General features: G+C 43.4%; 2 protein-coding genes across 2 annotated transcripts in view; both read right to left on the minus strand.

The window, feature by feature from the left end:
- scp2a (sterol carrier protein 2a) overlaps positions 1–27,461 on the minus strand; it is a 43,237-nt gene that overhangs the window by 677 nt on the left and 15,099 nt on the right. Inside the window, exons 12-15 of the mRNA XM_061731305.1 lie at positions 24,015–24,168; positions 19,270–19,366; positions 18,012–18,141; positions 929–1,008 (exon numbers count right to left, since the gene is read on the minus strand). Coding sequence (XP_061587289.1) covers positions 929–1,008; positions 18,012–18,141; positions 19,270–19,366; positions 24,015–24,168 — 461 coding nt within the window. The remainder of the gene's footprint in view (positions 1–928; positions 1,009–18,011; positions 18,142–19,269; positions 19,367–24,014; positions 24,169–27,461) is intronic.
- Positions 10,864–11,826, minus strand: LOC133452104 (uncharacterized; the record flags this gene model as incomplete). The annotated part of the gene is made up of 1 exon (XM_061731304.1): positions 10,864–11,826. A coding segment is annotated over exon 1 (840 nt), but the record flags the coding sequence as incomplete, so codon positions are not given.

Consider the following 27,461-nt stretch of genomic DNA (forward strand, 5'->3'; position numbering starts at 1 on the left):
GCGACATCCTGAAAAGGATTAGAGTGAAAACCAATGTGGAGCTGCGTTTGCATGTGAAGTAATATGTGCCGGCTCTGGATTGCATATCATAATACATACAATTCTGAGATTAAAGTCAGAATTCAGAGAAAAAAAAGTCAGAATTTTGACTTTTTTCAGAAACCTAAAACAGAGGATTTTTTTTTTTTACTTTGTCGGCATATATATTAATAGTTAATACCAAGTTGGTAAAAACCTAAAGCATATATGCATTTCTAATATATATCATATATATTTTAATATATCATATATATTTATTTTATTAATATGCAAACAACGTCCTCCAAATCTGTGGAAATGGAGGATGCAGCACAGGATTTACAATTCCAGCTCATGGTGCAAAAAGAACGTTGACACGTTTGTGTTATTCCTTGGTTACGTGACTTTCCATATATTGTAATGTTTACAACTAATGAACAGATGTAAACACTGAAGAGTTCATGCAAACGCTGGGATGCTAGTTTATAAATCCCTTAGTAAAGAGGACGTGGACCAGGGGAACTAAACACAGAAACGGCTGTAACATCAACAACAGTTTCTACAGGTGAAAAGAAGAAAGAAAGAAAAACATTGAAAATGTAATTGCATCAATTAAATCAGAGTAGCTGCCACATCTTGAAAGCAAAAGTGCTTTACATTTGACAGTTTAGAGAGACACATTGTATTAGCATGCAGGTGTAGCCATGCAGCATATTTGAAGTCAATTTCTGTCTTTAACAACCTCAATCAAGTGAGAATGCCATTGTGATCTTGATAGACAAGAAAATGGCATGAAAGCCAAAAACATAATTTATGTTTGATAATACAAGAGTGCAAGGCTGAACATTTTTTGCGATTAATTGATTTGTAAGATAAAACAAAACAGTTTTAAGGAGCCAACTATACACACATTTTGTGGGTTCAGTTGTCCACTCATCACATCCAGCAGGTCTTTGTCAGCGATGGTCAACGTGCAGTCGGCCTTGTGACCTAAAAGAGGGACAAAAAACAAAAGGGGAAAAAAAAATGATATACCTCAAGTGGATGATTATAACGTTCAAAGAAAAGTGTGCCGTTTTCTGTTTTTGTAATAAAAACACGAGAGGATAATGTACAAGGACATTTTTTTATCATGTTCGCAACAGAATGATATGCTTTAATTTGCTTTTTAATGAAAGGTTTCATCCAAATAACCACATGCTGCTTGCAAAAGGAGTGTTTGGTCGACGCTGTAATTCGGGAACCAAATTGACTCTGAATTTATCAGTTTGAAATGAAAATGGCTCCTGTGTTTCTGCAGCTCTACTGGTCAAACAGCTCAGAGCGAGCATTAGTGCGTCAGGAGCGAGTGCAGCCATCGCTATCAGTGCAGGACAGCCAGGGTTTCTGTCTGGTGTGTAACAGCGACATTTAAATATGCATGAGGCGTCAAAAAGTGAGCCGGAAAAGGGAATTTAAAAAAAAAAAAAAAAAAAAAGGATTTTTAATTAACTTCAATCAAAGCCACTCAGGGCTGAAATACAAGCTTTGACAGGCTCACCTGCTAAAATATTGACCTGATTTGTTACAACACGGAGGCTGCATGAGCGGTCAGACGAGAAACCATCGGCACGTTTAAAAACCAGCTCACCCGTTTATTTCATTGTGGGAGTGAAAATTACAGTTGTAATTAAAGCTGCAAGCAGCGATGAACGGTCCTCCACCCTTGTGCACGTTCAGGCTGTAGTGGAAGCTTGTATGACTTGCATATATGTATTCAGGCCTGGACATTTAGCGGATGAAACCACCCAAGACTCTCTATATCAAACTATTCAAAAGTTATGGCAGAAAGTAGGAACTATCAGATATCAACCAATCAGAAGAAGGGGCGGGGCTAATTTGCAGCAATTAAGGTGAAGGAGTCAAAACCGAGTCCGATGACACCACCCACGAGTCTTTATGTCCAACCACTCAAAAATTATGGCAGAAAGTAGGAACTATCAAATATGGAGCAATCAGATGAAGGGTGGGCGCGCTTTTTGGCATCTATCGTCGCCACGGTAATGCTTTTGATTGAGAAAAGTAATGCGCGTCGTTGCAGGATGGAGACGCACATTTTGATGTATAACACACCTGGGTGCACGTTACGGTTCGGGCCGCATTAACTGCCGAAGGAATGGCATAAATTGCGCCAAAATGACACAAATAATTAAAAATGGGCGACTTCCTGTTTGGTTTTGGCCATGGCGCCAAGAGACTTTTGTTTAAGTTGCGCCATGATACAGGTGTCTAGCGATTTTCGTGCATGTACATCAAACTGTATTGTGGGGCTTGAGGCACAAAGTTTTCTAGGGGGCGCTGTTGAGCCATTAGGCCACGCCCATTAATGCAAACCATTAAATATCAAATTTTTCGCCAGGCCTGGCTTGCATGCACCTTCAATGCTCGGGCCCTAATGAGTAAACGTGCAACTGATTTTGTAGCTAGATACCGAACGGAGGAGGAAATGAATGTGTTATGAACACAGTTGGCTCTATGATGCATGTCTTTCTTGCGGTGGTCCCATTAGCAACGTGTCTCCAGCACACGTGTCACATCTAAGCTCGACATTCCCACAGCAGTGGACGTGGAGTGGGAGGAACTCAGACCTCACAAATCCTTCATAGGCCGTAGCGGCAGTCTCTCTGAAGATAAAGACAGCGTATCTATGATACACAACAACATTACCACGTCACTAATCCGCCGTTTCCCTGGTCTTAACCTTCCTCCGCTCCGCAGGCTCAAATTCAAGTCTACAAGATTTGGAGCTTATAAACTCATACTCATAAATCATTTCAAGATTTGCAAGTCAGACTCTGGCAGCCTTTGTCTGTGCATGTGCAGAACGGGAGCGAGAGAAAACTAAATTATATCTACAGCCAAAATACTTTAGAAGATGTTTTGGGAAGATGTGTTCACATGTGAAAACGTTGTATTTTTTTTTTTTTAAATACATTTTAAACTAAAACTTGTTCACGTGAACAGATCTTCATAAAAGCTCCTCTGGTATATCTTAAAAAATATAAATACTTGTATTTTTTTGCACATTTCTTGCATATAAAAACTAACTTCAAACAGTAATTTTGATCTTAAATATTGTGTGCAGAAATAACCCATCTCCTCCCAAGACCTGGCGTCCACATATGTGAACATCCCATGCTGTGTCATCTACGTCATCATATTTCATTTCTCAACAGGGGCCCAAACAAACAGGAAATATTTAATTGCACCAGGTCTTAAGTTAAATCTCGTGTGCAGCAATCTCCAACCCATGCTGGTGTAGTGCATAGTACATGCTCCGTAGTACACATTGTATACTTTACTTTAATTTGTACCAGCACCTCCACAAGAGGGACAGGTGTAAACTGACTGATTATTTGACAATTTTCACCTGTTTCAAGTAAATTTTAACTTTTTTCCAGTGATGAGTCTTGTTTTAACTAGTTTTTTAACTAGAAATAAGAATATAACTAGAAATATTCCTGGTAAGATTTTGAGATTTTGCAGTGTGGTGACGTTTCCGTGGCATAATGTGACGTTCTGAAGCCTAAATGTCCGTTTCCCTCTGTTTACAAGCAAACGTGAAAACAGAGTTTTTGCAAATCTCCACTTTGGCCGGAGTTTTCAGACATGATCGTTTTGGTGACTTTGAGCTCCATTTTCGTGTAAACGAACGGCCAAAACGCATGAAAACGCCACCGTTTTTGCTACGTGTAAACGGGACCTGAGACAAAGCTTTGAGAAACAAATACATTCTGAGATTAAATGTGTAAATACGAAACATCAAGTCAGCAAACTGGACTTCCTTTCCTGTGACTTGGACCCCCCACCCGGAGCTGCTGGTGTGGTTTCACCTCAAACGCACCTGCAGGTACCGGACTAACCCCTGCTGAGGTGACGGGAGGAAGAATAGAATAGAATAGAATAGAATATCCTTTTATTTTCTCCCTCAGTGGGGAAACTTATTTGTTGCAGCACACACATATAAGGGAGGGGTAAAAGGACTGAAAAGTCAGAAATAAAAAATATATAAAACATACAAAAGATACGTATAAAATATGTATAAAATATGTATAAACAGGGTATGAACAGTATATACAGATGAACAGTGCAGAAAAGCAGGTGGAGTGTGAGGTAGATTGGCAGATATTGCACATCTTAAGTTATTGCACATATTATTGTCTGTTGGCTACTGAGAGCAGGCCTGGTTATATAGTCTGATGGCAGCGGGGAGGAAGGACCTGCGATGCCTCTCGGTGGTGCATCGTGGGTGACGAAGCCGGTCACTGATGGAGCTCTCCAGGGCTCTGACAGTCTCATGAAGGGGGTGGGAGACATTGTCCATGATGGAGGACAGTTTAGCCACCATCCTCCTCTCCCCCACCACCTCCACCCGGTCCAGACTGCAGCCCAGGACAGAGCCGGCTTTCCTCACCACCCTGTCCAGTCTCTTCCTCTCTGCTGCAGTGATGCTGCTGCTCCAGCAGTGAAGCGGTGAAGAGGAGGGGGGCCAGGACGGTCCCCTGTGGAGCTCCAGTGCTGCAGACCACCGTGTCAGACACACGGCCTCCTGTCCTCACAAACTGTGGTCTGTTAGTGAGGAAGTCCAGGACCCATGATGTCAGCGGTTGGCAGACTCCAGCATGGTGTAGTTTGTCCCCCAGCAGTTGTGGCTGGATGGTGTTGAAGGCACTGGAGAAATCATAAAACATGATCCTCACAGTGCTTCCAGCCCGCTCCAGGTGGGCCAGGGACCTCTGCATCAGGAAGATGACGGCGTCCTCAACTCCGATGCTCGGCCGGTAGGCGAACTGCAGGGGGTCGGCGGTGGAGCTCACCAGGGGGCGCAGGTGGTGGAGGACCAGCCTCTCCAGAGTCTTCGCCAGGTGGGATGTTAGGGCCACCGGCCGGTAGTGGCTGAAGTCGCTGGGTCGAGACGACTTGGGCACCGGTACCACGCAGGACGTCTTCCACAGCTGTGGTACCTTGTGCAGCCTCAGGCTCATGTTGAATATGTGCTCCACGATCCTGCACAGTTGCCTGGAGCAGGATCTGAGCAGCCTGGAGGTGATGCCATCAGGACCCGTTGCTTTCCTCGCCTTGAGCCTGGCCAGTCCTCTCTCCACCTGGGCTGTGGAGAGCACCACGCTGGGTGGGGGGGTGGTGAGTGGGCTGGGCGGGGGGGTGGTGAGTGGGCTGGGTGGGGGGGTGGTGAGTGGGCTGGGCGGGGGGGTGGTGAGTGGGCTGGGTGGGGGGGTGGTGAGTGGGCTGGGCGGGGTTGCAGGGAGGGGGGTTGGTAGGTTCGGTGGAGTTGAGAGTGGGCTGGGGGGTTGTGGAGGGGGAGTAGCAGGGAGGGGGGTTGAGGTGAGAGTCCTTGGAGCAGAAGAGGCTCCAGTCGGGGGAAGTTGCAGCAGGGCTGGGTGGGTGGTGGGAGGGGTGTCTGGTTGTTCAAACCGGTTGAAGAACCGGTTCAGGTCATCCACCCACTCCTGGTCCCTGTCCAGCGCGGGTCTGGAGTTGCTACGTCCTGATATGGTGTTCAGGCTCCTCCAGACCCTGCTGATGTCGTCCCGCTGCAGCTGGTCTTCCATCCTCCTCCTGTAGCTGCTCCGTGGAGACAAAAGGAGGATATGCAGGGAAAGATGTGCTACCTCACTGGTGCCGCTATCCAGCAGTTTCACAGGAAATTAAGTGAGTTCAACATGAAACCTCCAGTTAGCAAAATAACTGAGCCAACATTTAGTTCTGTGCTGATCCCACCAGGTCGGTTAAAGAGCAGATTGCAGGTTGGAGACCCCTGTGAATCAATGTGTAGGAAAATAATGTAGGAACTGAATTTTCATTGAAATACGCATAAATATATACTACAGTGACCTCCGGAGTTGAAAAAAAGCTGAACCAGAAGTGATGTAGCGGCAGGGAGTGCGGTGAATTTCAACAATAGGAAAAATAATGGATCTTAATGTTAGTTGTGACACTGAAGAGGTTGTGAATGTGTATTCACACCAATATGACGGGCCACAGTCTTATAATTACCAACCCGTTACACCTTGTCCTAACTGGACGCGAGCGTCCGACTATCGCGTCGCACTGCGTGGCATCGGACGCTCTCTGTCCACACTGAACCCGTTATCGGCCCCCACGTTCTTTTGACTGACAGCTGAAACTATGTTCCACGTTACACCAACGCAGACCCTACGGCGCTGCGTGCGCCGCGTAACCTACGCCGTTGGCTACGCCGTCGATTTTACGCAGAACCATAAATCAGCCTTTATTCACCGCAGCACCCGCCTGTGCACTCCTGAAAGAAACTCCTAAAATAACTCCTAAAAGAGTAAAGAGGCAAGTAAAAGATGGGTGATTACTTGTAATCTGTCTACGTTTGTACTTTCTAAACAGAAAACAAGCTTATTATTCAGTGGAATAAGTGGGGAAAAAACCGAACAATTAATAACGGCGTGTGATGGCACAATCAAACAGTGAACAGCGTGAGTGAGGGGCGTGTGGTGTTAAATGCTGCAAACATGTCAGCATGTCAGATCATTACTGGGATGTGGGGAAAAAGCAGAGGACACGAGAAATGATCCAGGCTGAGTTGGATTTGGGAAAATTTGGGAGACGTCACGCACAGCGCAGCAGATCGGGGAGAGAGCGCAGAGAAAAGGGTCCTCTTCTCTTTTTTCTGATTAAATGCATCCGAAATAGACAAACAGGCGTAAGTGAGTAACTTCAATGAGAAATAAAACACAGAGGGAATATGGATAAAAGGAGGTGCCGGATCTGGCACAAATTAAGGCATAATAAGATTCTTATTATTATATCTTATTATCTTATCAGAACCTTCCAGCTCCCTGGCGATCTCCCTCCAGCAGCTGCCACTTTATTGAATTCAATTCAATTCAATTCAATTCAATTTTATTTATATAGCGTCTAATACAACAGAGTTGTCTCTAGACGCTTTACAGAGACCCATACCCAGAACATGACCCCCGAGCAGTTATTACATAAACAATGGCAGGTAAAAACTCCCCTAGTGGGAGAAAAACCTTAAGCCAAACAGTGGCAAGGAAAAACTCCCCTTTAGGAGGGAAGAAACCTTGAGCAGGACCAGGCTCATCAGGGGGGACCCTCCTGCCGAGGGCCAGACTGGTGGGTCAGGGACGGCAACAGCACAGCAGGCAGGTGGAAGCAGCAACGGGATGACCGGGGGTGGGGACCGCAGGCCAGCACACAGCTCCCGAAGCTCCGGCCCAATCAGCAAGTCCCAGGTTGGGGTGCAGGGTCAGGAAAAGACTTGTGCTCCGTAATGCAAGCTACAAGCCACCCACGGCCACCTGCAGGACAAAAGAGAGAAAAGGGAGGAGAAGGGGGGGCCAGCAACGGGATGACCAGGGGTGGGGACCGCAGGCCAGCACGCAGCTCCCAAAGCTCCGGCCCAATCATCAAGTCCCAGGTTGGGGTGCAGGGTCGGGGAAAGGTTGAGAAGGGGCAGGGCCAGGGAGAGGAGTCTTGAGGGACGAACATTCTCCCCCGCCCAAAAGGGGCCGTTACCCTGCCCCCCTCACTCCCACACTGCAGGTTCCGGTGTCCGGCAAAGGATGCTGCAACATGGACAAAAGAGAGAAAAGGGAGGAGAAGGGGGGGCCAGCACAAGAAACCACAGGAGCGACTCTGACACACTAAAGTTTACACTACCTAGAGATTTACCAACACCAGCTAGAGGTTTACTTAACACTAACTATAGGCTTTACTAAACAGAAATGTTTTAAGTTTAGTTTTAAAGGTGGAGGTGGTGTCAGCCTCCTTAACCCAGATTGGAAGTTGGTTCCATAGTAGTGGTGCCTGATAGCAGAACGCCCGCCCTCCAAATCTACATTTAGATACTCTAGGAACTACGAGTAAACCTGCACTCTGAGAACGGAGAGCTCTGACAGGAACATAAGGCACTATCAGGTCTTGCAAATAATGCGGAGCTAAGCCGTTTTGGGCTTTATACGCAAGTAATAAAATTTTAAATTGGATTCTGAATTTTACGGGTAACCAATGGAGCGACGCTAACACTGGAGAGACGTGGTCTCTCCTGCTAATTCCTGTCAGTACTCGTGCTGCTGCATTTTGGATCAGCTGGAGCCTATTCAGCAAATTACTTGGACATCCTGCTAACAACACATTACAGTAATCTAGTCTAGAAGATACAAACGCATGAACTAGTTTTTCTGCATCACTCTGTGAGAGGATTTTCCTAATCTTTGCAATATTACGGAGATGGAAAAAGGCTATTTTACAAACCTGATTGACATATGGTTTAAACGACAAATCCTGATCGAAAATAACACCAAGATTTCTCACAGTTGCACTGGAAGCCATCGCAACACCATCTAATCCCTTCCTAAGATGCTCTGGACCAAGAATGATAACCTCTGTTTTATCTGAATTTAGAAGCAGGAAATTTCTGGACATCCAGTCCTTGATGTCCCTAAGACATGCCTGAAGTTTAACTAACGGTTCTGTTTCATCCGGCTTCATAGACAAATAGAGCTGCGTATCATCAGCATAACAATGAAATTGTATGCCGTGATTCTGGATTATACTTCCCAACGGCTGCATGTATAAACTGAACAAGATTGGCCCTAGCACTGAACCCTGCGGAACACCATAACAGACCCTTGACTGTTCTGAAGAAACCTCATGTACATGAACAAACTGGAACCTGTCAGATAGGTATGATTTAAACCAACATAGAGCTGTCCCTTTAATCCCAACAACATGCTCTAACCTGTGCAGTAAAATGCCATGATCTATAGTGTCAAAAGCAGCACTGAGGTCCAGTAGAACCAGTATGGACACTAATCCCTTATCTGAGGCCATAAGGAGGTCATTCGTGACTCGAACAAGTGCTGTCTCTGTGCTATGATGCATTCTGAACCCTGACTGAAAGACTTCAAACAGATCATTTCTATACAAATAGTCACATAACTGGCTTGAAACTGCCTTTTCCAGAATTTTAGACACAAATGGAAGGTTGGAAATTGGTCTATAATTAGCTAAGGTGTCTGGGTCAAGAGAAGGTTTTTTAAGTAAAGGTTTAATTACTGCGACTTTGAAAACCTGTGGTACATATCCTAAACTTAGGGATAAGTTAATTTGGTCCAGTATTGTCGTACCAATAAGAGAAAAAATATGTTTGAATAGTCGAGTCGGGATGGGGTCTAACATACATGTGGTTGACTTAGCTCTATTAACGAGTGAAGTCAGCTCAGGGAGGTCTATAGGATCAAAACAGTCTAGAGACAAGTCAGAGCCTAGGGAAGTCGCTAAAGCTGAAGAAACAGCTACAACCGGCTGGTTGATTTCTTCTCTAATTCTCGCGATTTTACTGTTGAAGAAGCCCATAAAGTCCTCACTACTGAGAGCTGCAGGAATGCACGGCTCAACAGAGTTGTGACTCTTTGTCAGCCTGGCTACAGTGCTGAACAGAAAACGTGGGTTACTTTTGTTATCCTCTATCAACGTTGAATAATAAGCTGTTCTGGCTTTGCGAATGGCTTTTTTATATACTATTAGAATATCTCTCCATTCACGATGAGAGTCTACAGACCTACAAGAGTACCACTTCCTTTCCATTTTACGCACGCTTTGTTTCAACATGCGAATATCTGAATTGTACCAGGGAGTTAAGCTCCTGTGGCTAGAAACCCTCCTTTTCAAAGGAGCAACTTCATCTAAAGCTGAATGCAACAAATCAGCAGTGTTACTAGCAAGGAAATCAACATCTGCAGAGGTAGAACCCAGGTCACTGGCCTCGACTACATCACTATTTCGCACTGTCGTAAGATAAGCAATGGCCTCCCTAAATTTAACAATAACTTCATCAGACAAACATCTGCTAAAATAATACCTCCTATTTTGCACTTCAACATCAACAAAATTAAATTCAAACGTTATTAAGTAATGGTCGGATAAAAGGGAGTTTACAGGTGACACCAACAGACCATCAGTTTCAACACCGTAGGTGAGAACGAGATCGAGAGTATGATTAAAACAGTGCGTCGGTTTATCCACTTTTTGTGAGATACCCATTGATTCTAGAAGAGAATCGAAGGCTAATTTAAGATTATCGCTTTCAACATCCATATGAATGTTAAAATCACCCACTATGATGAATTTATCTGTGCTGATCAATAATCCAGAAAGGAAATCTGAAAATTCAGACAAAAACTCCAGATACGCACCAGCAGGGGGCCGGTACACTACCACTAACACAACTGGCTTCTCTGATTTCCGGCTCGGAAATTTCAGACCAAGCATGAGGCTTTCAAATGTATTATAGTTGCACTTAGGTTCAATTTTTGTTTCGAGACCGGAGTTATAAATTGCTGCGACTCCTCCGCCTCGGCCCGTGCTTCTAGGAATGTGATGATTAAAGTAGCCGGGCGGAGTTGATTCATTCAAACTAACATACTCTTCCTCCTGTAACCATGTTTCTGTTAAGCAGAAAATATCACTCCTGCTCTCTGTAATTATATCATTTACTAACAGAGACTTAGAGCTTAATGATCGTATATTTAGTAGTCCGCATCTAATTTTTAGGTCTGCAATTGGTACCAAATGTACATTGGTTTTAATTTTTACAAGGTTATCTTGGTTAACGCCTCTATAACGCTGCACCTGGTGAACTTTTGGAGGGCGGGGAACTGCAACCACTTCTATTTTGCTAGGCACCTCTAACTGACTAAGCCTCGCCTCCAGCCCTGTTAAACTACAGCTCTGCATCCTGGCCTGGACCCTGCATTGTCAGGGGGAGTGTCTAATAACATTGGCCAGATTTCTAGACATAAGAGCTGCACCATCCCGGGTGGGATGAATGCCGTCCCTTCTAATCAGACCGGGCTTTCCCCAGAATGTCTCCCAGTTGTCAATAAAGTCCACGTCGTTTTCTGAACACCACTGAGACAACCAGCGGCGGAGCGAGAGCATGCGACTAAACATGTCATCGCTGGTCAGATTGGGGAGGGGGCCAGAAAAACCTACAGAGTCCGACATGGTCTTGGCGAAGTTACACACCGAGACAATATTCATTCTGGTTACTTCCGACTGGCGAAGACGGGAGTCATTAGCTCCGACATTGATGATAACTTTACCATATTTACGATTACCCTTTGCCAGTAGCTTCAAATTTGCTTCTATGTCGCCCGCTCTGGCCCCCGGGATACACCTAACTAAGGTCTCTGGAGTCGGCTTCACATGTCTCACAATAGAGTCTCCAATCACCAGGGTCTGTTTCTCAACAGATGTGTCGCTGAGTGGGGAAAAACGGTTAGACAAATGAAGCGGGTGGTGTTCCGTGAGCCCTTTAAGACTACCCTTCCTCCGAACCGTCACCCAGCTGCCCTGCCTGGCCGGCTGCTCGGGAGCTGCAGGGGAGCGGTTACGCTCAGCTGCTACGGGCCGGTCCGCCGCTAGCTTAGCCTGGTTAGCTGAGGAGGCTCTCGGACTATGGTTTAGTTGGCCAAACCGGACCTCTAACTGACTGAGCCTCGCCTCCAGCCCTGCAAATAAGCTACACTTTAAGCACTTACCGTCTTCACTAAAGGAGGCAGAGGAATAACTAAACATTTCACACACTGAGCAGGAAAGAGGTGAAGCGGTGGGAGCCGGAGCGGCCATGCTAAGATGCTAACGGAGGCTAACGGACAGAAAATGTATCGGTGATTGGTGACAGTGAAAGTTACGGAAGAGAAAATGAGCGAGTGTTGAAATAAAGACAGTAATGTACCAGATATAGTGCTATTTTACCAGAAAACAGTCTAAGTTTTAGATAAAAATTGAGGTTCTTGTATTTAAATGACTGTTTCCTACAGCGCTTTCAACCGGCTTTCAACGCCAGCTGTGCAGACGTCTCCCTCCTGCTGCGTCATATGACGCTGTGTTCGAAAAAAAAAGCGTTTTTAGGAGCTTTGCTAAAATCAGCCACTTTTTCCTCTGAATACGTGCCCTTATGTCTTGTAAAACATATTAAATCCTACATTAACTTCTCACATAGTCATTTTCAGATAAGGTCAGGTATAATTTTGGAAAAAACCCTAACCTGCAATTTGCTCTTCAAGGCTGTAACTTAAAGCTCCAGAGTGTAATTAATATGGATGTTTTATTACTTGTGAATTTATTTAACCTTTATTTACCCAGGCAAGCAATTTAAGAACAAATTCTTATTTTGAAATGCAGCCTCAAATGAATAAAGTCAGCTTTCTATTTGAATGCTTTTCAAAAAGCTCTCAGAACAAGCTGTACAAGAGGAGCTGCAGGGGAACATCTGTGGTCAGCTCAGAAATATATATAGCTTAAAAGCAGGGGGTGACAAAAGAAAAAAGAAAAAAGAAAATGGAAACACTCCCACGCACACTCAAGACCATGATGTTTGTGCGTACGTCCATCATGACGTGTGCTGGGCTTTCATCCTTTCAAGCAGGAGAAAAGACCGTTAATGGGATTTTTTTTCCCAGAACTGGAATTGAGTCGTTTTATGTTTTTTCTACGAAATTATTTCAAATTTAAAAAAACAGAATGACTGCTTTTCAGTTTCTTTCAGAAATAAATGTAAGCTTTAGAGGCCGTAGCGGCGGTCTCTCTGAAGATAAAGACAGCGTATCTATGATACACAACAACATTACCACGTCACTAATCCACCGTTTCCCTGGTCTTAACCTTCCTCCGCTCCGCGGGCTCAAATTCAAGTCTACAAGATTTGGAGCTTATAAACTCATCCTCATAAATCATTTCAAGATTTGCAAGTCAGACTCTGGCAGCCTTTGTCTTTTCATGTGCAGAACGGGAGCCAAATCATTTCAAATTTAAAAAACAGAATTACTGCTAGTGTCCGACCGATCAGCCTTTTTTTCGATTATTTCGATCACCGATTAGGGGGAAATCAAAAAGACCGATAGCCGATATCAGCCGATACGATTATTACCCTTTTTTACCTTTTTGGGAGAAAACAAATTTCAATACAAGAATTCATTTAAATGAATGGTGAGCAATTTATTGCTTTAACTAGAACATTCTTAATACAAAAAGAAAATGCAGTATTTCAGTAAATGATCACATTGCAATCACAGATGCAATCCCCCCCCCCATCCCTCTTCTTTACACCAGCATTCCTCAATAATGATAAATAAAAACAAAGCTGCATGGGAGAACTTAAATAAGAGGAATCTTCATACTGTAACTCAAACTGTGTAAAGTGTAAACAATAAGTCAAAGAACACCACAAGTCAAACCCTCAGGTTCATAATATTATTGTTTATTTATTTATTGTGGAGTAAATGTCCAAAAATGCATGTTCTGGTCCTGGTTTTACCAGGTTTTACCTGGTTTTACCAGGTTTTACCAGGATGAGCTGCTCTGAGCAGCAGGGGCCCCTTAGAGCACCTTTATATTAAATTGTAGGTGCAGGGACTGCAATGTTTCATCCTCTCCTCCTTTACTTTGCATCACTTTCATTTATTGTTAGAAATATGACGCCATGTCGTCTTGTTTGACTTTGTTTTGATGATAGTGAATGATTTCATGTGGCCACATTTAAGCAACACTAGGTGACGTTTCTCAGCTGTGGAAGAGAAAAGCCTGAATTATGGTTCCTCGTTAAAACGACGCAGAACCTACGCCGTACATACGGCGTAGGGTATGCGGCGACGCGCGCTTACGCCGTAGCTCTGCGTTGGTGTAACGCGGAACCATAAATCAGCCTAAATGCTGGGCTGCGCGTGTCGCACTGAGCGGCTCCTCCGCTCTTCGGAGCCGTGCGAGGAGAAAACATCCCCTCCCGTCTTTACTAAACCGGTTTGCTTTGAAAAGAGTCGCGTAACAACCGCGCGGATGAGCTCATGGCGCAAACAGGCCGAGTTTGGAAAAGTTAAAGCGAGCGGCGGTGCCGGACAGCAGCGCCGACACCTGCAGCTGGTCGGGGCCAATGATAATGCACACACGACAGCACGTGACTGACATGTGTGGGAGGGGCGCTTGTTTTATGTCTCAGAGAAGGAGAGACGAGACGAGAGAGCGAGAAAAGCCTGTAATTTAATGGGAAAAAAAATTTCAGGCGTGGCGGCTATGATTTAGCAGTGGCGGGCCGCCACTGCTAAATCATCAAAAATGTAAATATAAGATATGCACTTTATGCAGCCGCTTTTCTTAAAAAAAAAAAAAAAAAAAAAAATCGAAATTATTTTTTTTTTATTTTTTTTGGGGGGGGCCGATATCGATTATTAATAAAATTATGAATATCGAATTCGATAATCGGCCACTTAAATAAATGTAAGCTTTATTTGTGGTCAAATATTTTCAAGGTCTCAACCATCTCAGTGTCATCACCGAGGCGTTGCACTCCAGCTCTCCACAGACTCCTGTTGACCAACAATCCACATGTGACGTCCCGACCCAGCTGGAGACCACGTGGCAAATACCGTCACCTTTGTCTCGGCTGTCTATTGAATGCTTGTTCAATTGCAAATAAGTCCTTTTTATGAAATGAACTTTTTAAAATCAGACAAAACTTGGATTTTCTGTTCCTTACAGAGACATTTTGTTGAGACTCATTGTCACGTGAAGTTCCAGCTTCCTACCCCCTGCAGGGCTTCCAACTGGACTCAACACCTTTGTCACGTGAAGTTCCAGCTTCCTACCCCCTGCAGAGACGACACCTTGGAAGTAGCTTCAACACAGACTTGAACCACGAGAACACCCTATGGGGTAATTTAGAACTCAGTGACAGTCATGCCAAATGCCCGATAATGACATTTGGCCACAGATCACATCCGACTGTAAATTGCTTTTCGTCTCTCACTTGGCTTGTTTATTCCTGCCTTTTGTGCTTTGAACTTACTGTATAAAAGTCCTGTTGTCGAGCCACTCTGGGTCAGCACACCAACCCAGTCAGGCGCTGCGTTCGGTCCGCTCACCGCCGGCTACTGAATAAAACTCGCAACACCACAGTGGATTTCTGAACTGGGTTCTATATTATTCCTCATCAATTTAAATGAACTCTGTCCTGATGGCTGCTCCACTTTCGGATGCGTGGCATCGGACGCGGTCTGTCCACACTGAACGCGTTATCGGCCCCCACGTTCTTTTGATTGACAGCTGAAACTCGCTCTTTAAAAGGCTGATTTATGGTCCGCGTTACACCAACGCAGACCCTACGGTGGTGTGTGCGCCGCGTAACCTACGCCGTAGGCTACGCCGTCGATTTTACGCGGAACCATAAATCAGCCTTTATTCAGCACCCGCCCGTGCACTCCTGAAAGAAACTCTTAAAATAACTCCTAAAAGAGTAAAGAGACAAGTAAAAGATGGGTGATTACTTGTAATCTGTCTACGTTTGTACTTTCTAACCAGAAAACAAGCTTATTATTCGGTGGAATAAGTGGGGAAAAAACAGAACAATTAATAACGGCGTGTGATGGCACAATCAAACAGCGAACAGCGTGAGTGAGGGGCGTGCGGTGTTAAATGCAGCAAACATGTCAGCATGTCAGATCATTACTGTGGGGAAAAAGCAGAGGACACAAGAAATGATCCAAGCTGAGTTGGATTTGGGAAACCGCTGGTGATGGAGACGGTGACGGGGACGCATAGCGCAGGAGATCAGGGAGAGAGCGCAGAGAAAAGGGCCCTCTTCTCTTTTTTCTGATTAAATGTATCCGAAATAGACAAACAGGCGATCTATGAGTAACTTCAATGAGAAATAAAACACAGAGGGAATATGGATAAAAGGAGGTGCCGGATCCTAGGTACCAGCAGGATCTGGCACAAATTAAGCCCTAATAAGATTCTTATTATTATTATTATTATATCTTATTATCTTATCAGAACCTTCCAGCTCCCTGGCGATCTCCCTCCAGCCAGCTGCCACTGACCACGTCCCTCTCGCCGTGTGGTATTCAGGGACAGTTTTTCTTGTAAAATGAAGAACACTCAAACTTTCGTCTTCAGCAAGTCCAAAATTCTGCAGCAAGGCTGCTGACCTGCTCTGATAGGAGGACTTACATCACCCCAAGTTCAAAAACTCTTCACTGGCTCCCCGTCCCTTTTCATTTTAACTTTAAAATCTTGATCCTGACTTTTATAGCTCTGCATGGTCATGCTCCCTCCTACATCCAGGACCTACTCGGCCCCTACACTCCATCTGGGAGGCTGAGATCATGTGAAAAGAGTCTACTCATGGTCCCCCGTACCCGCTTTAAGACGCGAGGAGATCTCTCCTTCCAGGCCGTTGCACCGAGGCCCTGGAACAAACCCGCTGTCTCTACATTCTCTGGACTCCATCGATGCTTTTAAGAGCAAACTTCAAACCCACCTGTTTTTCTGAGCTTTGAAACAGCAGTAGTGAGAAGGTTGTTTTATAATATCTTGGCGCCATGGCTGAAACCCAACAGGAAGTCGGCCGTTTTGAATTAATCGTGTAATTTTGGCGCAATTTATGCCATTTCTTCTGCCGTTAATACGGCCCGAACCGTAACGTGCACCCAGATGTGTTATACATCAAAATGTGTCTCCATCGTGTGACTACGCGCATTACTTTTCTCAGTCAAAAGCGTTACGGTGGCGACACTAGACTCCAAAAAGCGCACCCCCCTTCTTCTGATTGGTCGATATCTGATAGTTCCTACTTTCTGTTGTATGTCCAGGCCTGAAGAATCTACATGCAAGTCATACAAGCTTCCACTGCAGCCTGAACCTGCAGCTTTAATTCGTGTTATTATTGATGTTTTATTTTTTGGTGAAGCACCTTGTTACATTCAGTTGTCTGTGAAAGGTGCTATATAAATAAAAATTACTTCCTTCATGATCAGCCTCGTCGGGCTGCTGCTCTAAACTCGCTGTGGGAAGCTTCTCATCAAAAACACATGGACCACACTGCTACCTCTGACTATTAAACCAGTCCACAACATATAAACAACAGCACACATTCACCAGCTCCCTGAAACAAATTGGGATTTAATAAACAGTTTTGGTCAACAACGTGTTGTTTCTAAATGTGCTACGTAACCTTTGGCCTCGACCTTAACCGGTAAAAACGCAGCCATCACATACACCAACCCAGAGAGGGAAGTCTCATCATCTGAACCCAGAATATCTCAACTATAACCCCCAAGATCAAGACTTAACAGAATGGGATTAATTAATAATGATCTATGCTGGAAGTGTGGGGTAGAAAGGGGCACCTTTATGCATGCATTATGGGAATGCTCAAAGATCCTCCCCTTATGGGAAAAAGTTATAGAATGTATGAGTAAATCATTAAATTGTGAACTTCCCAGATCGCCAAGACTATGTCTCCTTGGAGACAGAACGGTGGTACCTCTGTTGGACAAATATTGTTTTAGAATATTAAAAACTGGCCTAATAACGTGTGCACGGACTATTCTGAGGTGTTGGAGGGAACCACAAGCCCCCACACTGAGTATGTGGAAAACACAGATGATGGAGACAGTGGCGTGTGAGAAGATGCTGGGAAGATTAAACTGTAAAAATGATATGGTAAAAGAAAAATGTAATACTTTTGGTAGACAGATGTGTTAATTGGACTTACTTACCTGCCTGTCTTAATTTTAGTTAATTTATTTTTAGATTTTTCAAATTTACTTTTTTTTTTTCTTCTATTCATTTTTTTTTTTTTTACCATTTTTGACCTCCATGATGTCTGTTGTGTTTGATGTTCGTTTTGTGTGTTGTAATAGTGAAAGAATAATAAAAACTTTGAATTACAAAAAAAAAAAAACTATAACCCCCAAGATAACTCCAGCTGAAATGAAACCCAGCAGGGCTGAACCATGACATCTAGTCGGAGGTCATTTCATTGTTGAGTCTCCAAGAAACAGAAGAAGATGAGATGTCAATCAGCTATGTGTCTCCACTGCTGACAACAAAACCTGTGATTATACCACACTAGTCCACATTCCCGGCCCGATACACACCTGGGCCGTTCAGGACGGAGCCTTTGCCATTCTTCACATCCACGACCCAGATGGCCTCCTTCCCATCAGGACCGTCCTTCACATTAAAAGCAAACACGCCCCCGATCTTCTTCACAAGCTGCTCTCCCTCCTGCACAGAAAAAGGAGAGAGCAAGGTTGAACTCCATCAGTGCAGCGGGTGCAGAGGCAGAAACAGGTCGTGCACTGCAGAGTTACCATCAATTACCAAGTCAGCCTGATGTGCAGAAACTAAAATCAAAATCAATACTTACACATGATTTTAATATCTGTATTCTTCATTATATTAATGCATTAACAAACACAGCAGTAGTACAGGGACTGACATGTTACGGTCTGGTTAGTTCATTTAACGAAAAAAAAGAAAAAAACAAACGACAAGCCTTTCAACTCTGAGGTTTGATGCATCATGATTGAAGTTATTTGGCCCTTACTACTCCAAAAGTAATCAGATTCAACTTAGATAACAATATTTACATATTCAATACAAGCCAAGACGCAGAAGCAGTGTGTGCACTGCAAAAACTCAAAATCTTAACAAGAATATTTGTATTATTTCTAGTTAAAATGTCTCATTTTTAGTCAAAAAAAATTCATTGAACTTAAAACAAGACTCATCACTGGAAAAAACTACAATTTTCACCTGTTTCAAGTAGATTTTCACTTAAAATAAGTAGAAAAATCTGCCAGTGGAACAAGATTTTTTTGCTTGTAATGAGAAGATAAATCTTGTCCCACTGGCAGATTTTTCTACTTATTTCAAGTGAAAATTTACTTGAGACATTTTATCTAGAAATAAGACAAATATTCCTGGTAAGATTTTGAGTTTTTGCAGTGTGCGTGAGTTAAACTCCTCCTGACTCCACAACGATGGAGAGGGTTTTCAAAACCTCCTTTAGTGAAGTATGTTAGTCTAAGATTCACAGAGACAGAAAAACACATGTCCCAACAAAAACCCAATCAAAATAACCTAATATTTAATCAGGGTCTGGAAAACCTGGAAGAGAGAAAACAAAAACAACACAAACACGTCACAGCAAAGGCTTGTAGCAGGGACGCTCTCACTTTAGACGCTAGTGTTTACACCTACACAGCCTGCTACTAAGAATGAAGGGAAGGAGAGAGAACAAAGACACATCAGGTAAGTTGATTTAGCTGGATTTAAGTATATATTTAAAATCAGATCACAGCCAAAATGACTATTTCTAAGAAGAGATGCAGCCGACAGCAAAGCGTTTACCTGCTGCAGTTGTTTTTCAATCTCCCTGAAGATGGGGTAAACCTTGAACGCCTCCAGGCCGCTGCCTGAGCCCGTACTGACTGCACGTATGCTGGACCTGGGGAGGACGAGGAAAAGAGGAGGAGAAATCACCACCACAGCCCAGTTCAAACATGGGTCTGTTGGGCCGCAGCGCCAACATCAAGTTAAATCATCTTCCAGGTAGGGGTGGGCGATGTGATGATTAGGGATGCCCCGATACCGATACTGCTCTCATATACTCGTACTCACAAAAATTCTCCGATACCACGTACCGATACTTCATTGTTGTTGTAGTTACTGATTAGCGACTCTAGGGGGAGATGTTGAGCCGCAGGTGATGAGAAGAGAGTACGCGACCTGCAGTTCTGGCTCCGATGGCGCTGGCGTCTTTTCTTTTGCCGAGATCGCAACCAGAGGTGTCAAGTAACAAAGTACAAATACTTTGTTACCTTACTTAAGTAGAAATTTTGGTTATCTATACTTCACTGAAGTAATTATTTTTCAGACGACTTTTTACTTTTACTCCTTACATTTTCACGCAACTATCTGTACTTTTTACTCCTTACATTTTAAAAACAGCCTCGTTACTCTATTTCATTTCAGCCTTTAAAGCGACACTACGTAACTTTTCCACCTTAATCTAATATTTCATCATCATCATTGTGATGGTACATCAACTTCCAACAGGTTTAATGAACCTCTGTCATGGTCTGAGGGGTCTGTATCACCTTCACTGGCACTATGTAACTTTGAGGAGCATGGTAGGAACCCTGCCACACTAAAAAACTACAAATCGTTACGACTTTGACTGCTTTACGGCATACGTCACTTCCCCCTCCTTCCTGATTCGCAGTCGAGACGAAAATGGGCGGGGCTTGGAGCACAGAGCTCCGCAGAAGCTGTTGCTGCGTTGTGGCTGCAGCAGCTCCACACAACAGACGTGGGGAAAAGACCCTAATGGTTTAACTTTTCAACGGTTTCCTGCTCGGAGGCAGAACCACGCAGGCCAAGTATCTGATATAACAAAGTAAAAGAGTGAAAGAGCCGTCGGCTCGCTTTGGATCGCGGCTGTAACGACCAAACACACAGTAAAGCCTGATTTATGGTTCTGCGTTAAATCGACGCAGACCTACGGCGTAGGGTACGTGGCGACGCGCAATGTACGGTGCGTGTCGCCGCGTAACGTACGGTGGGTGTCGCCGCGTACCCTACGCCGTAGGCTCTGCGTCGATTTAACACAGAACCATAAACAGCCTTAAACCACAAACACTCACACAGACGGGCGTCGGATCAAAACACAGGTTTTATTCCCCACTTCTCCAGCTAAACGCAGTTGCTGGCCAGCTCTCTGCGGTGCAATGAACCCCAATCTTCAGATAAAACTAGTTTGTTGAGGAAAAAATATTAACTCTATTTGTTGCTGCAGAGGAAAAAAATAATCTCACGAGGAAAACAAGAATATTGCTCACGCCTCTTCAACATAATATAGCAGTCAAAAAAAAGAAAAGAGAAGTAAGGGATACAAAACATGTACTGTATGTTGTACTATTATACAAATTTATTGAAACACATGGCTCTTCAGGGATTCAGGGATCTCTTAGGGATTTCATATGGATCCAAACCGTTAATAATCATTATTTTCTCCATATACTGCTCCCTGGCTTCCTTGTTTAAGGTATCCCGGTAAATTCCAGTTCCTTTCCAGCAGTTTAACATCTTTTTTTTGCGTTCCTTCTGTTCACTTGGTGAAATAGAAAAGCGTCCCGTCTCCTCTCATCAAAACAAATGCACGCGACGGGACAGGAGTTTTCCGGCAGTATGCGCTGGTGCTCATGGGAAACGTAGTGTTCTTTCTGGTAAAGCACTACCGCTTTTGTCCACAAGATGCCGCCAAACTCAGAAAAGCTGAAAGTTACGTTGTGCTGCTTTAAATAAAAACTATCCAGTTAAATTGCTCCATCCGGATAGAGTGAATTTGGTTGTGGTTGTTTCAGATGTTCTTGTCCAGTTTTGTTCTTACATCCGTTCCCTCAGATTCCTGCAACTAAACTTGGATGTACATTCCAATAAAGGTTAGGATAAATGATAACATGCCTCTGAAGTTTGACTTTTTGCACCATTACAATACTTATAGGCAACTAGTCATCATATCTCCTGCTCTCTGAAACACATGTTAATGCTCAATAGTACACATATATGGTTCTTTAATATATTTGCATTATACTAAGACGCATTCATTTTCAATGGCTTTTGTCCTTAATGGTTTTTTTCCCCTTACATTACTTTTACTTTTATACTTTAAGTAGTTTTGAAACCAGTACTTTTATAGTCTTACTTGAGTAAAAAACTTGAGTTGATACTTCAACTTCTTCAGGAGTATTTTTAAACTCTAGTATCTATACTTTTACCTGAGTAATGAATGAAAACCGCCCCCATGCGAGCAGATTTTATTTGATTTCACTGGTACTATTGTGTTGTAATTCGTTGATTTAACCTTTGACTGGGTTTTATGATTAATTCCACAACAGCAGCGGCAGGTGACCCCTGGTTTCTGTTCATAGTTCATGTAAACAGTTAAACTAAGTTAACTAAGTATTGTATCAGAGTCCTATCCAAGTGAATGTGGAGCCCTAGCCGGCTCTGCTTATTCAAGACATTGTTCTGAAGCGGTTCTAAGGAGTAGGATTCACCTGCCATTGCTGTTCTGCCTCCACCAGTGCTGTGAAACTTTAGTTGTCTGTGAAACTGGGCTCTTTAAAGCTCAAAGGAGGACGAACCTGCAAACTATGATTATATTACTCTTGGACCAGTATACCTTGATGTCAAAGAAACAAAACTGGAAGGACATTCATTTTCATTTACTTGAATATTTCTGTACCGTTTTATCTACCTGTTCTTTCCAAATAAATAAATTAAAAAAAAAAAAAAACTCAATGAAAACCTTCTGCTGCCGGTTTGGTCACGGCAGTGTCACACCTTAGTGTGGATCCCTCGGTGTCACGGGGCCAACCCCGTACTAAAATAAATAATAAAAACACAGTGGGGAACCTGCAGGGCCTTCTACGCCTTCAGAGAAGGCCTAAAAAAAGTAAGAAATAATAATAAATGTAATAATAATAATAATAATAATAATAATAATAATAATAATAATAATAAAGTATTGAATAAAAAAAACATTTTTTTTTTATTTCTATCTCATTTAATTTAATACAATATATTTAACAGATTTTCTCTCATCTATGTTCTAAAATTAAGTTTACTGTCAAGTTCATGTCCTGAAAACCTGTTATCCAATCAGAATGTTCTGTCCCTATTAGGGCCCGGTTAGCTGCTCATTCATTGGTCAGGCTATGGGCAAATCCACCAATCACGGTTTGATTTCAAGTGGGCGGGAATAAAACAAAGGCTTGTAGGCCTTCATGAAGTCCCAACATCAAATCTGAGTGGTGAGAGTGTCTCCATGCGCAGTTTCATTGCAACTTTAAAAAATAGTCTTTGTATTACCAGCTTTGTGTAACTTTTGAATTTGTCTTGTAGATTGATGATGCGGATGAATGTATTTGTCAATGTGTGAATGATTTCTAATGCGCCGTGATTTCATAGCGTTGTCCACGGTGATGACATGACCCTCGGTGTCTGCAGCGTCACGGGTGACATTCTGGGTGACATTCTGGGTGACCTCATTCTATATTTCCAGATTTCGGCTTTAGAGTATGTTTATTTCATTTCAACTATGACTATGTTCACACTGCAGGCCTTAATGCTCAATTCAGATTTTTTCCCATATCTGATTTTTTTGTGTGGCTGTTCACATGATCTTTTAAAATGTGTCCTATATCAGACTTGAGTGTGAACGCATCGCGGCCCTGAACTGACCCGCATGCACAGAGGAACAATAACAAAGACGTCACACACAGCACGGCGTCATACGCCGGTAAACATGGAGGCAACAGAAGTGAGCGTACATGGGTTTATTTTGAAGTTGTTGTGTGGTGGAAGCCGACGAAACTGTGAGCAAGTGTTAATGAAGAGGAGAAGGAGGAGAAAGAAAGCTGCATTTTTAATAATGGCTTTTTGTGGAGCGATGGCTGCCTCGTCTGTAGAGAGGTGTGTGTGGATGCGGACTCTCCAATACGGACCGGTTACGATAAGACCCCTCTAATTTAGCTTGTATAGTAGTGTCCCCCAAATACTTATAAGGTCCAAGACCTCACTGTCCCTCCACTGATTAGCTCCGTCGCCGCTATTCTCCATGTTTGTCTTGACCTTTTCCGATCGCTTCCGAGTGACTCCCGCCCCCGCCAGCTCAGTATTATGACAACGGTCGCTCTCAAGTGACGTCAAAGTCGCATTAATTCCGACCTGAATGTTCACACTGAGGTCGCTTTGCAAAACATCAGACCTGTATCCGATTTAGAACCACATATGGAAGCGACCTGAATCTGATTTGAAAAGATCAGATTCCATGTTACTTGTGCTGTTCACACTGTCATAAACAAATCAGATCTGAGTCACATATGAGCAAAAAATCGGATTAGAGTCACTTGGGAACTGCAGTGTGAACCTAGTCTTAGAACAAAGTGCACATCAACACACGTCCGATGTCACACACACACACACACACACACACACACACACACACACACACACACACACACACACACACACACACACACACACACACACACACACACAATCATAATGAACATTTAAATCCCAGTCACCTGGCTTCCTGCGGGAACCCAGTCTTGTAAAGCGTGACGACCACCGCTCCCCCCAGGCCGATGTTGTGCTGCAGGGCCACCCTGGCCCCCGGGACCTGCCTCCGGCCTGCCTGCCCTCGCAGCTGCCAGCACAGCTCTGCACACTGGGCCAGCCCTGCAGGACGGGAGACAAGTCAGTCTGCATGTGTGGACCAGACCGGACTGAGAGAAGCATCACAAAGGGCAGCCGTCATTCACCAAAAAAGCTCTCCCTTGGTCAGCTGGGGTTATCGGGTCATAAACTGTGGATGCATTGACACTTTGACATACAGGGTGAAGGAAAATGTTTCTCTTAAAAGTTCCAGAGCCTAGAAAGTGGTTGTGCGACACACAAAACAGGAACAAAGAAGCTGTAAAACACAAAAGTGACATGATATTTGTTTTAGATTGATGTGAAGTTGTTTGAAAAAAACAAAGCTTTTTTATCTTCTTCTCAACTAAGTTACATCTCCTAGTTTCATCTGGGCCCCAAAACCTCCTTTGATGTACAGAAATGAATCACATGTTCAAACTTCAGAAAAAAGCCAAAAAGAGAACCCTGAATTATTAACATTTATCACAACTGTGAAAATAGATAGTATAAAGTAATAAAAGTCACGATATGCCTAGAAAATTCAACCCTGCCTCCCTGTTACTTTTCAACAGTTTATTTCCCCCTTTTATTTATCTATCTATTTTCAGTTTCTGCTGCAATATGATTTCCCACAAATTAGTTCAATTTAACTGAAATATTCAGTTCGATGTGCGTCTAAAATAGTGCAGAACATGCCGTGCAGAGGGAGCTGCAACGGTCAACACCGGAACGTTTTTTTTTTTTAAATGAATCACTGCAGCTACAAAGTTTTACAGTGTTTGACAGAAAAAAACAAACAATAAAGGGCATCCTTAACGACAGGTGGGAAAGCAGCTTCTCACCTGAACGCTAACTTAGAGCAAGTTGCACCTTGTCGCTGTAATTTCACAATAAATTCAAACAGTTTGTAGATATAAGGAGAAACATTTAAGTCAATTTAAAGCAGCACAACGTAACTTTCAGCTTTTGTTGAGTTTGGCGTCTCCTTTGGACAAAAGCGGTAGTGCTTTACCAGAAAGAACAGTACGTTTCCCATGAGCACCAGCGCGTACTGCCGGAAAGATCCTGTCCCCGTTGCGTGCATTTGTTTTGATAGTGAATGAAGACGGGACGGACTTTCAAAACTACTTTTCTGTTTCACCAAGTGAACAGACGGAACGCAAAAAAAAAGATGTTAAACTGCTGGAAAGGAACTGGAATTTACTGGGATACCTTAAACAAGGAAGCCAGGGAGCGGTATATGGAGAAAATAATGATTATTAACGGTTTGGGTTCATATGAAATCCCTATCAAAGAGTGGAGCTCCGATGAGGATTTACTGCCGCAGTTCTGCACAACCCACGTCTTACTAACTCGTTTAGGAGTGTTTGGCAGCTGCTTTGGTAAATGTTTGACTCGCCATGTGTTTCAATAAATTTGTATAATAGTACAACATACAGTACATGTTTTGTATCACTCTTAATTCTCTTTTTTGACTGCTATATTATGCTGAAGAGGCTCCGAGGCGTGAGCAATATTTTTGTTTTCCTCGTGAGATTATTTTTTTCCTCTGCAGCTACAAATAAGAGTTAATATTTTTTCCTCAAACTAGTTTTATCTGAAGATTGGGGTTAATCACACCGCAGAGAGCTGGCCAGCAACTGCGTTTGGCTGGAGAAGTGGGGAATAAAACCTGTGTTTTGATCCGACCCGGTCTGTGTGAGTGTTTGTTCGTGGGAAACTGTGAAAGGTTATGTTTGGTCGTTACAGCCGCGATCCAACCGAGCGGCGACTCTTATCTCAGATACTTGGCCTGCGTGGTTCTTCCTCCAAGCAGGAAAGCGGTGAAAAGTTAAACCATTAGCGATCTTTTCCCCACGTCTGTTGTGTGTGGAGCTGCTGCAGCCACAACACAGCAACGGGTTAGCAGCTTCTGCGGAGCTGCGCTCCAAGCCCCGCCCATTTTCGTCTCTACTACGAATCGGGAAGGAGGGGGAAGTGACGTATGCCGTAAAGCAGTCAAAGTCGTAACGATTTGTAGTTTTTTAGTGTGGCAGGGTTCCTACCATGCTCCTCAAAGTTACATAGTGCCAGTGAAGGTGATACAGACCCCTCAGACCATGACAGAGGTTCATTAAACCTGTTGGAAGTTGATGTACCATCACAATGACTCTGGAAATATGATATTAAGGTGGAAAAGTTACGTAGTGCTGCTTTAAATTCCAGTTTCTTTAATTAAACAAAAACTTGAAACTTTTCCCCCTAGCCCTTTATTCGTGCTGCTTTATCCGACCCCAGTCTCACCAGCGGCCGCTCATGTGCTAAGTATTTGATCTCATCTTCTTAATGAGCTTCTGTGTTTCTCCATTATCCCAATGAGCTAAAGGACTTGCCGATAAGGGGCTTGTTGCCTCTTTAACATTCCGCAGCACTTGTCTGATCTTTTTCGTGCGTATTTGTTTGTCTAAATGCCAATTAGAAAACGTTACTGATGGGTCCACTGAGCTCATCATTTAAATAAGGAGCCTGTGAAACTAGCAGTTATAAACTCACCCGTTAAAACATTACAAGCAGGTGGTTTGCTTTTGTGTGGGTAACTCTGGTGCTATCGGAGCAGCCCTGACCTACTGGGACAGAGACGGATGTGGGTTTCCCCCGCGGACCGGACTCTATTTCATCAACTATTCCTTTCTCCCACTAGGGGAGTTTTTACCTGCCATTGTTCGTGTTATGTTTATGTAATAATTGTTCGGGGGTTTATATTCTGGTCTCTGGAAAGATCCTAGAGAGAACTTCTGTTGTAATAGATGCTATAGAAATAAAATTGAATTGAATATAGTCAATTTTTCACATTCCTCCTTTTCAAAGCATCGGAGCCTCCTTCAATCAATAGAAAACTCTTTTCTTTTTTTAAAAAAAAAAAAGGTATGAAAGTAAATGAATAGATTTAGTCAAGGTCTTCCAACTTACTATAAAAGGAAGAAGGCAGTCATGCATAAAGAAATCATGAAAAGCAAAGAATCCATGCCTTTTGTTAAACAACAGGAAATGTTTTAATGAAATTCTACAGCGTGGGGCCTGTGACAACTCTTAAGAAGTTAAAGCCTTGTCGGGTGGCGTGGTTGTTCCCTCCCTCCTCCACTGTAGTTGCAGTTCAGGTAAAGTTTTCATTTTACACACACACAGTTACACAGACACACACACCTGCTCACTCACCCACATACTAACTTTGGGGGACAGATAATCTCAGTAGCCTAGTCTGGATTCAGGCCCCGTTTCCACGTAGCAAAAACGGTGGTGTTTTCATGCGTTTTGGCCGTTCGTTTACACGAAAACGAAGCTCAAAGTCACCAAAA

Source organism: Cololabis saira, chromosome 10, assembly GCF_033807715.1.
Source record: "Cololabis saira isolate AMF1-May2022 chromosome 10, fColSai1.1, whole genome shotgun sequence".
NCBI classification, from domain to species: Eukaryota; Metazoa; Chordata; class Actinopteri; order Beloniformes; family Belonidae; genus Cololabis; species Cololabis saira.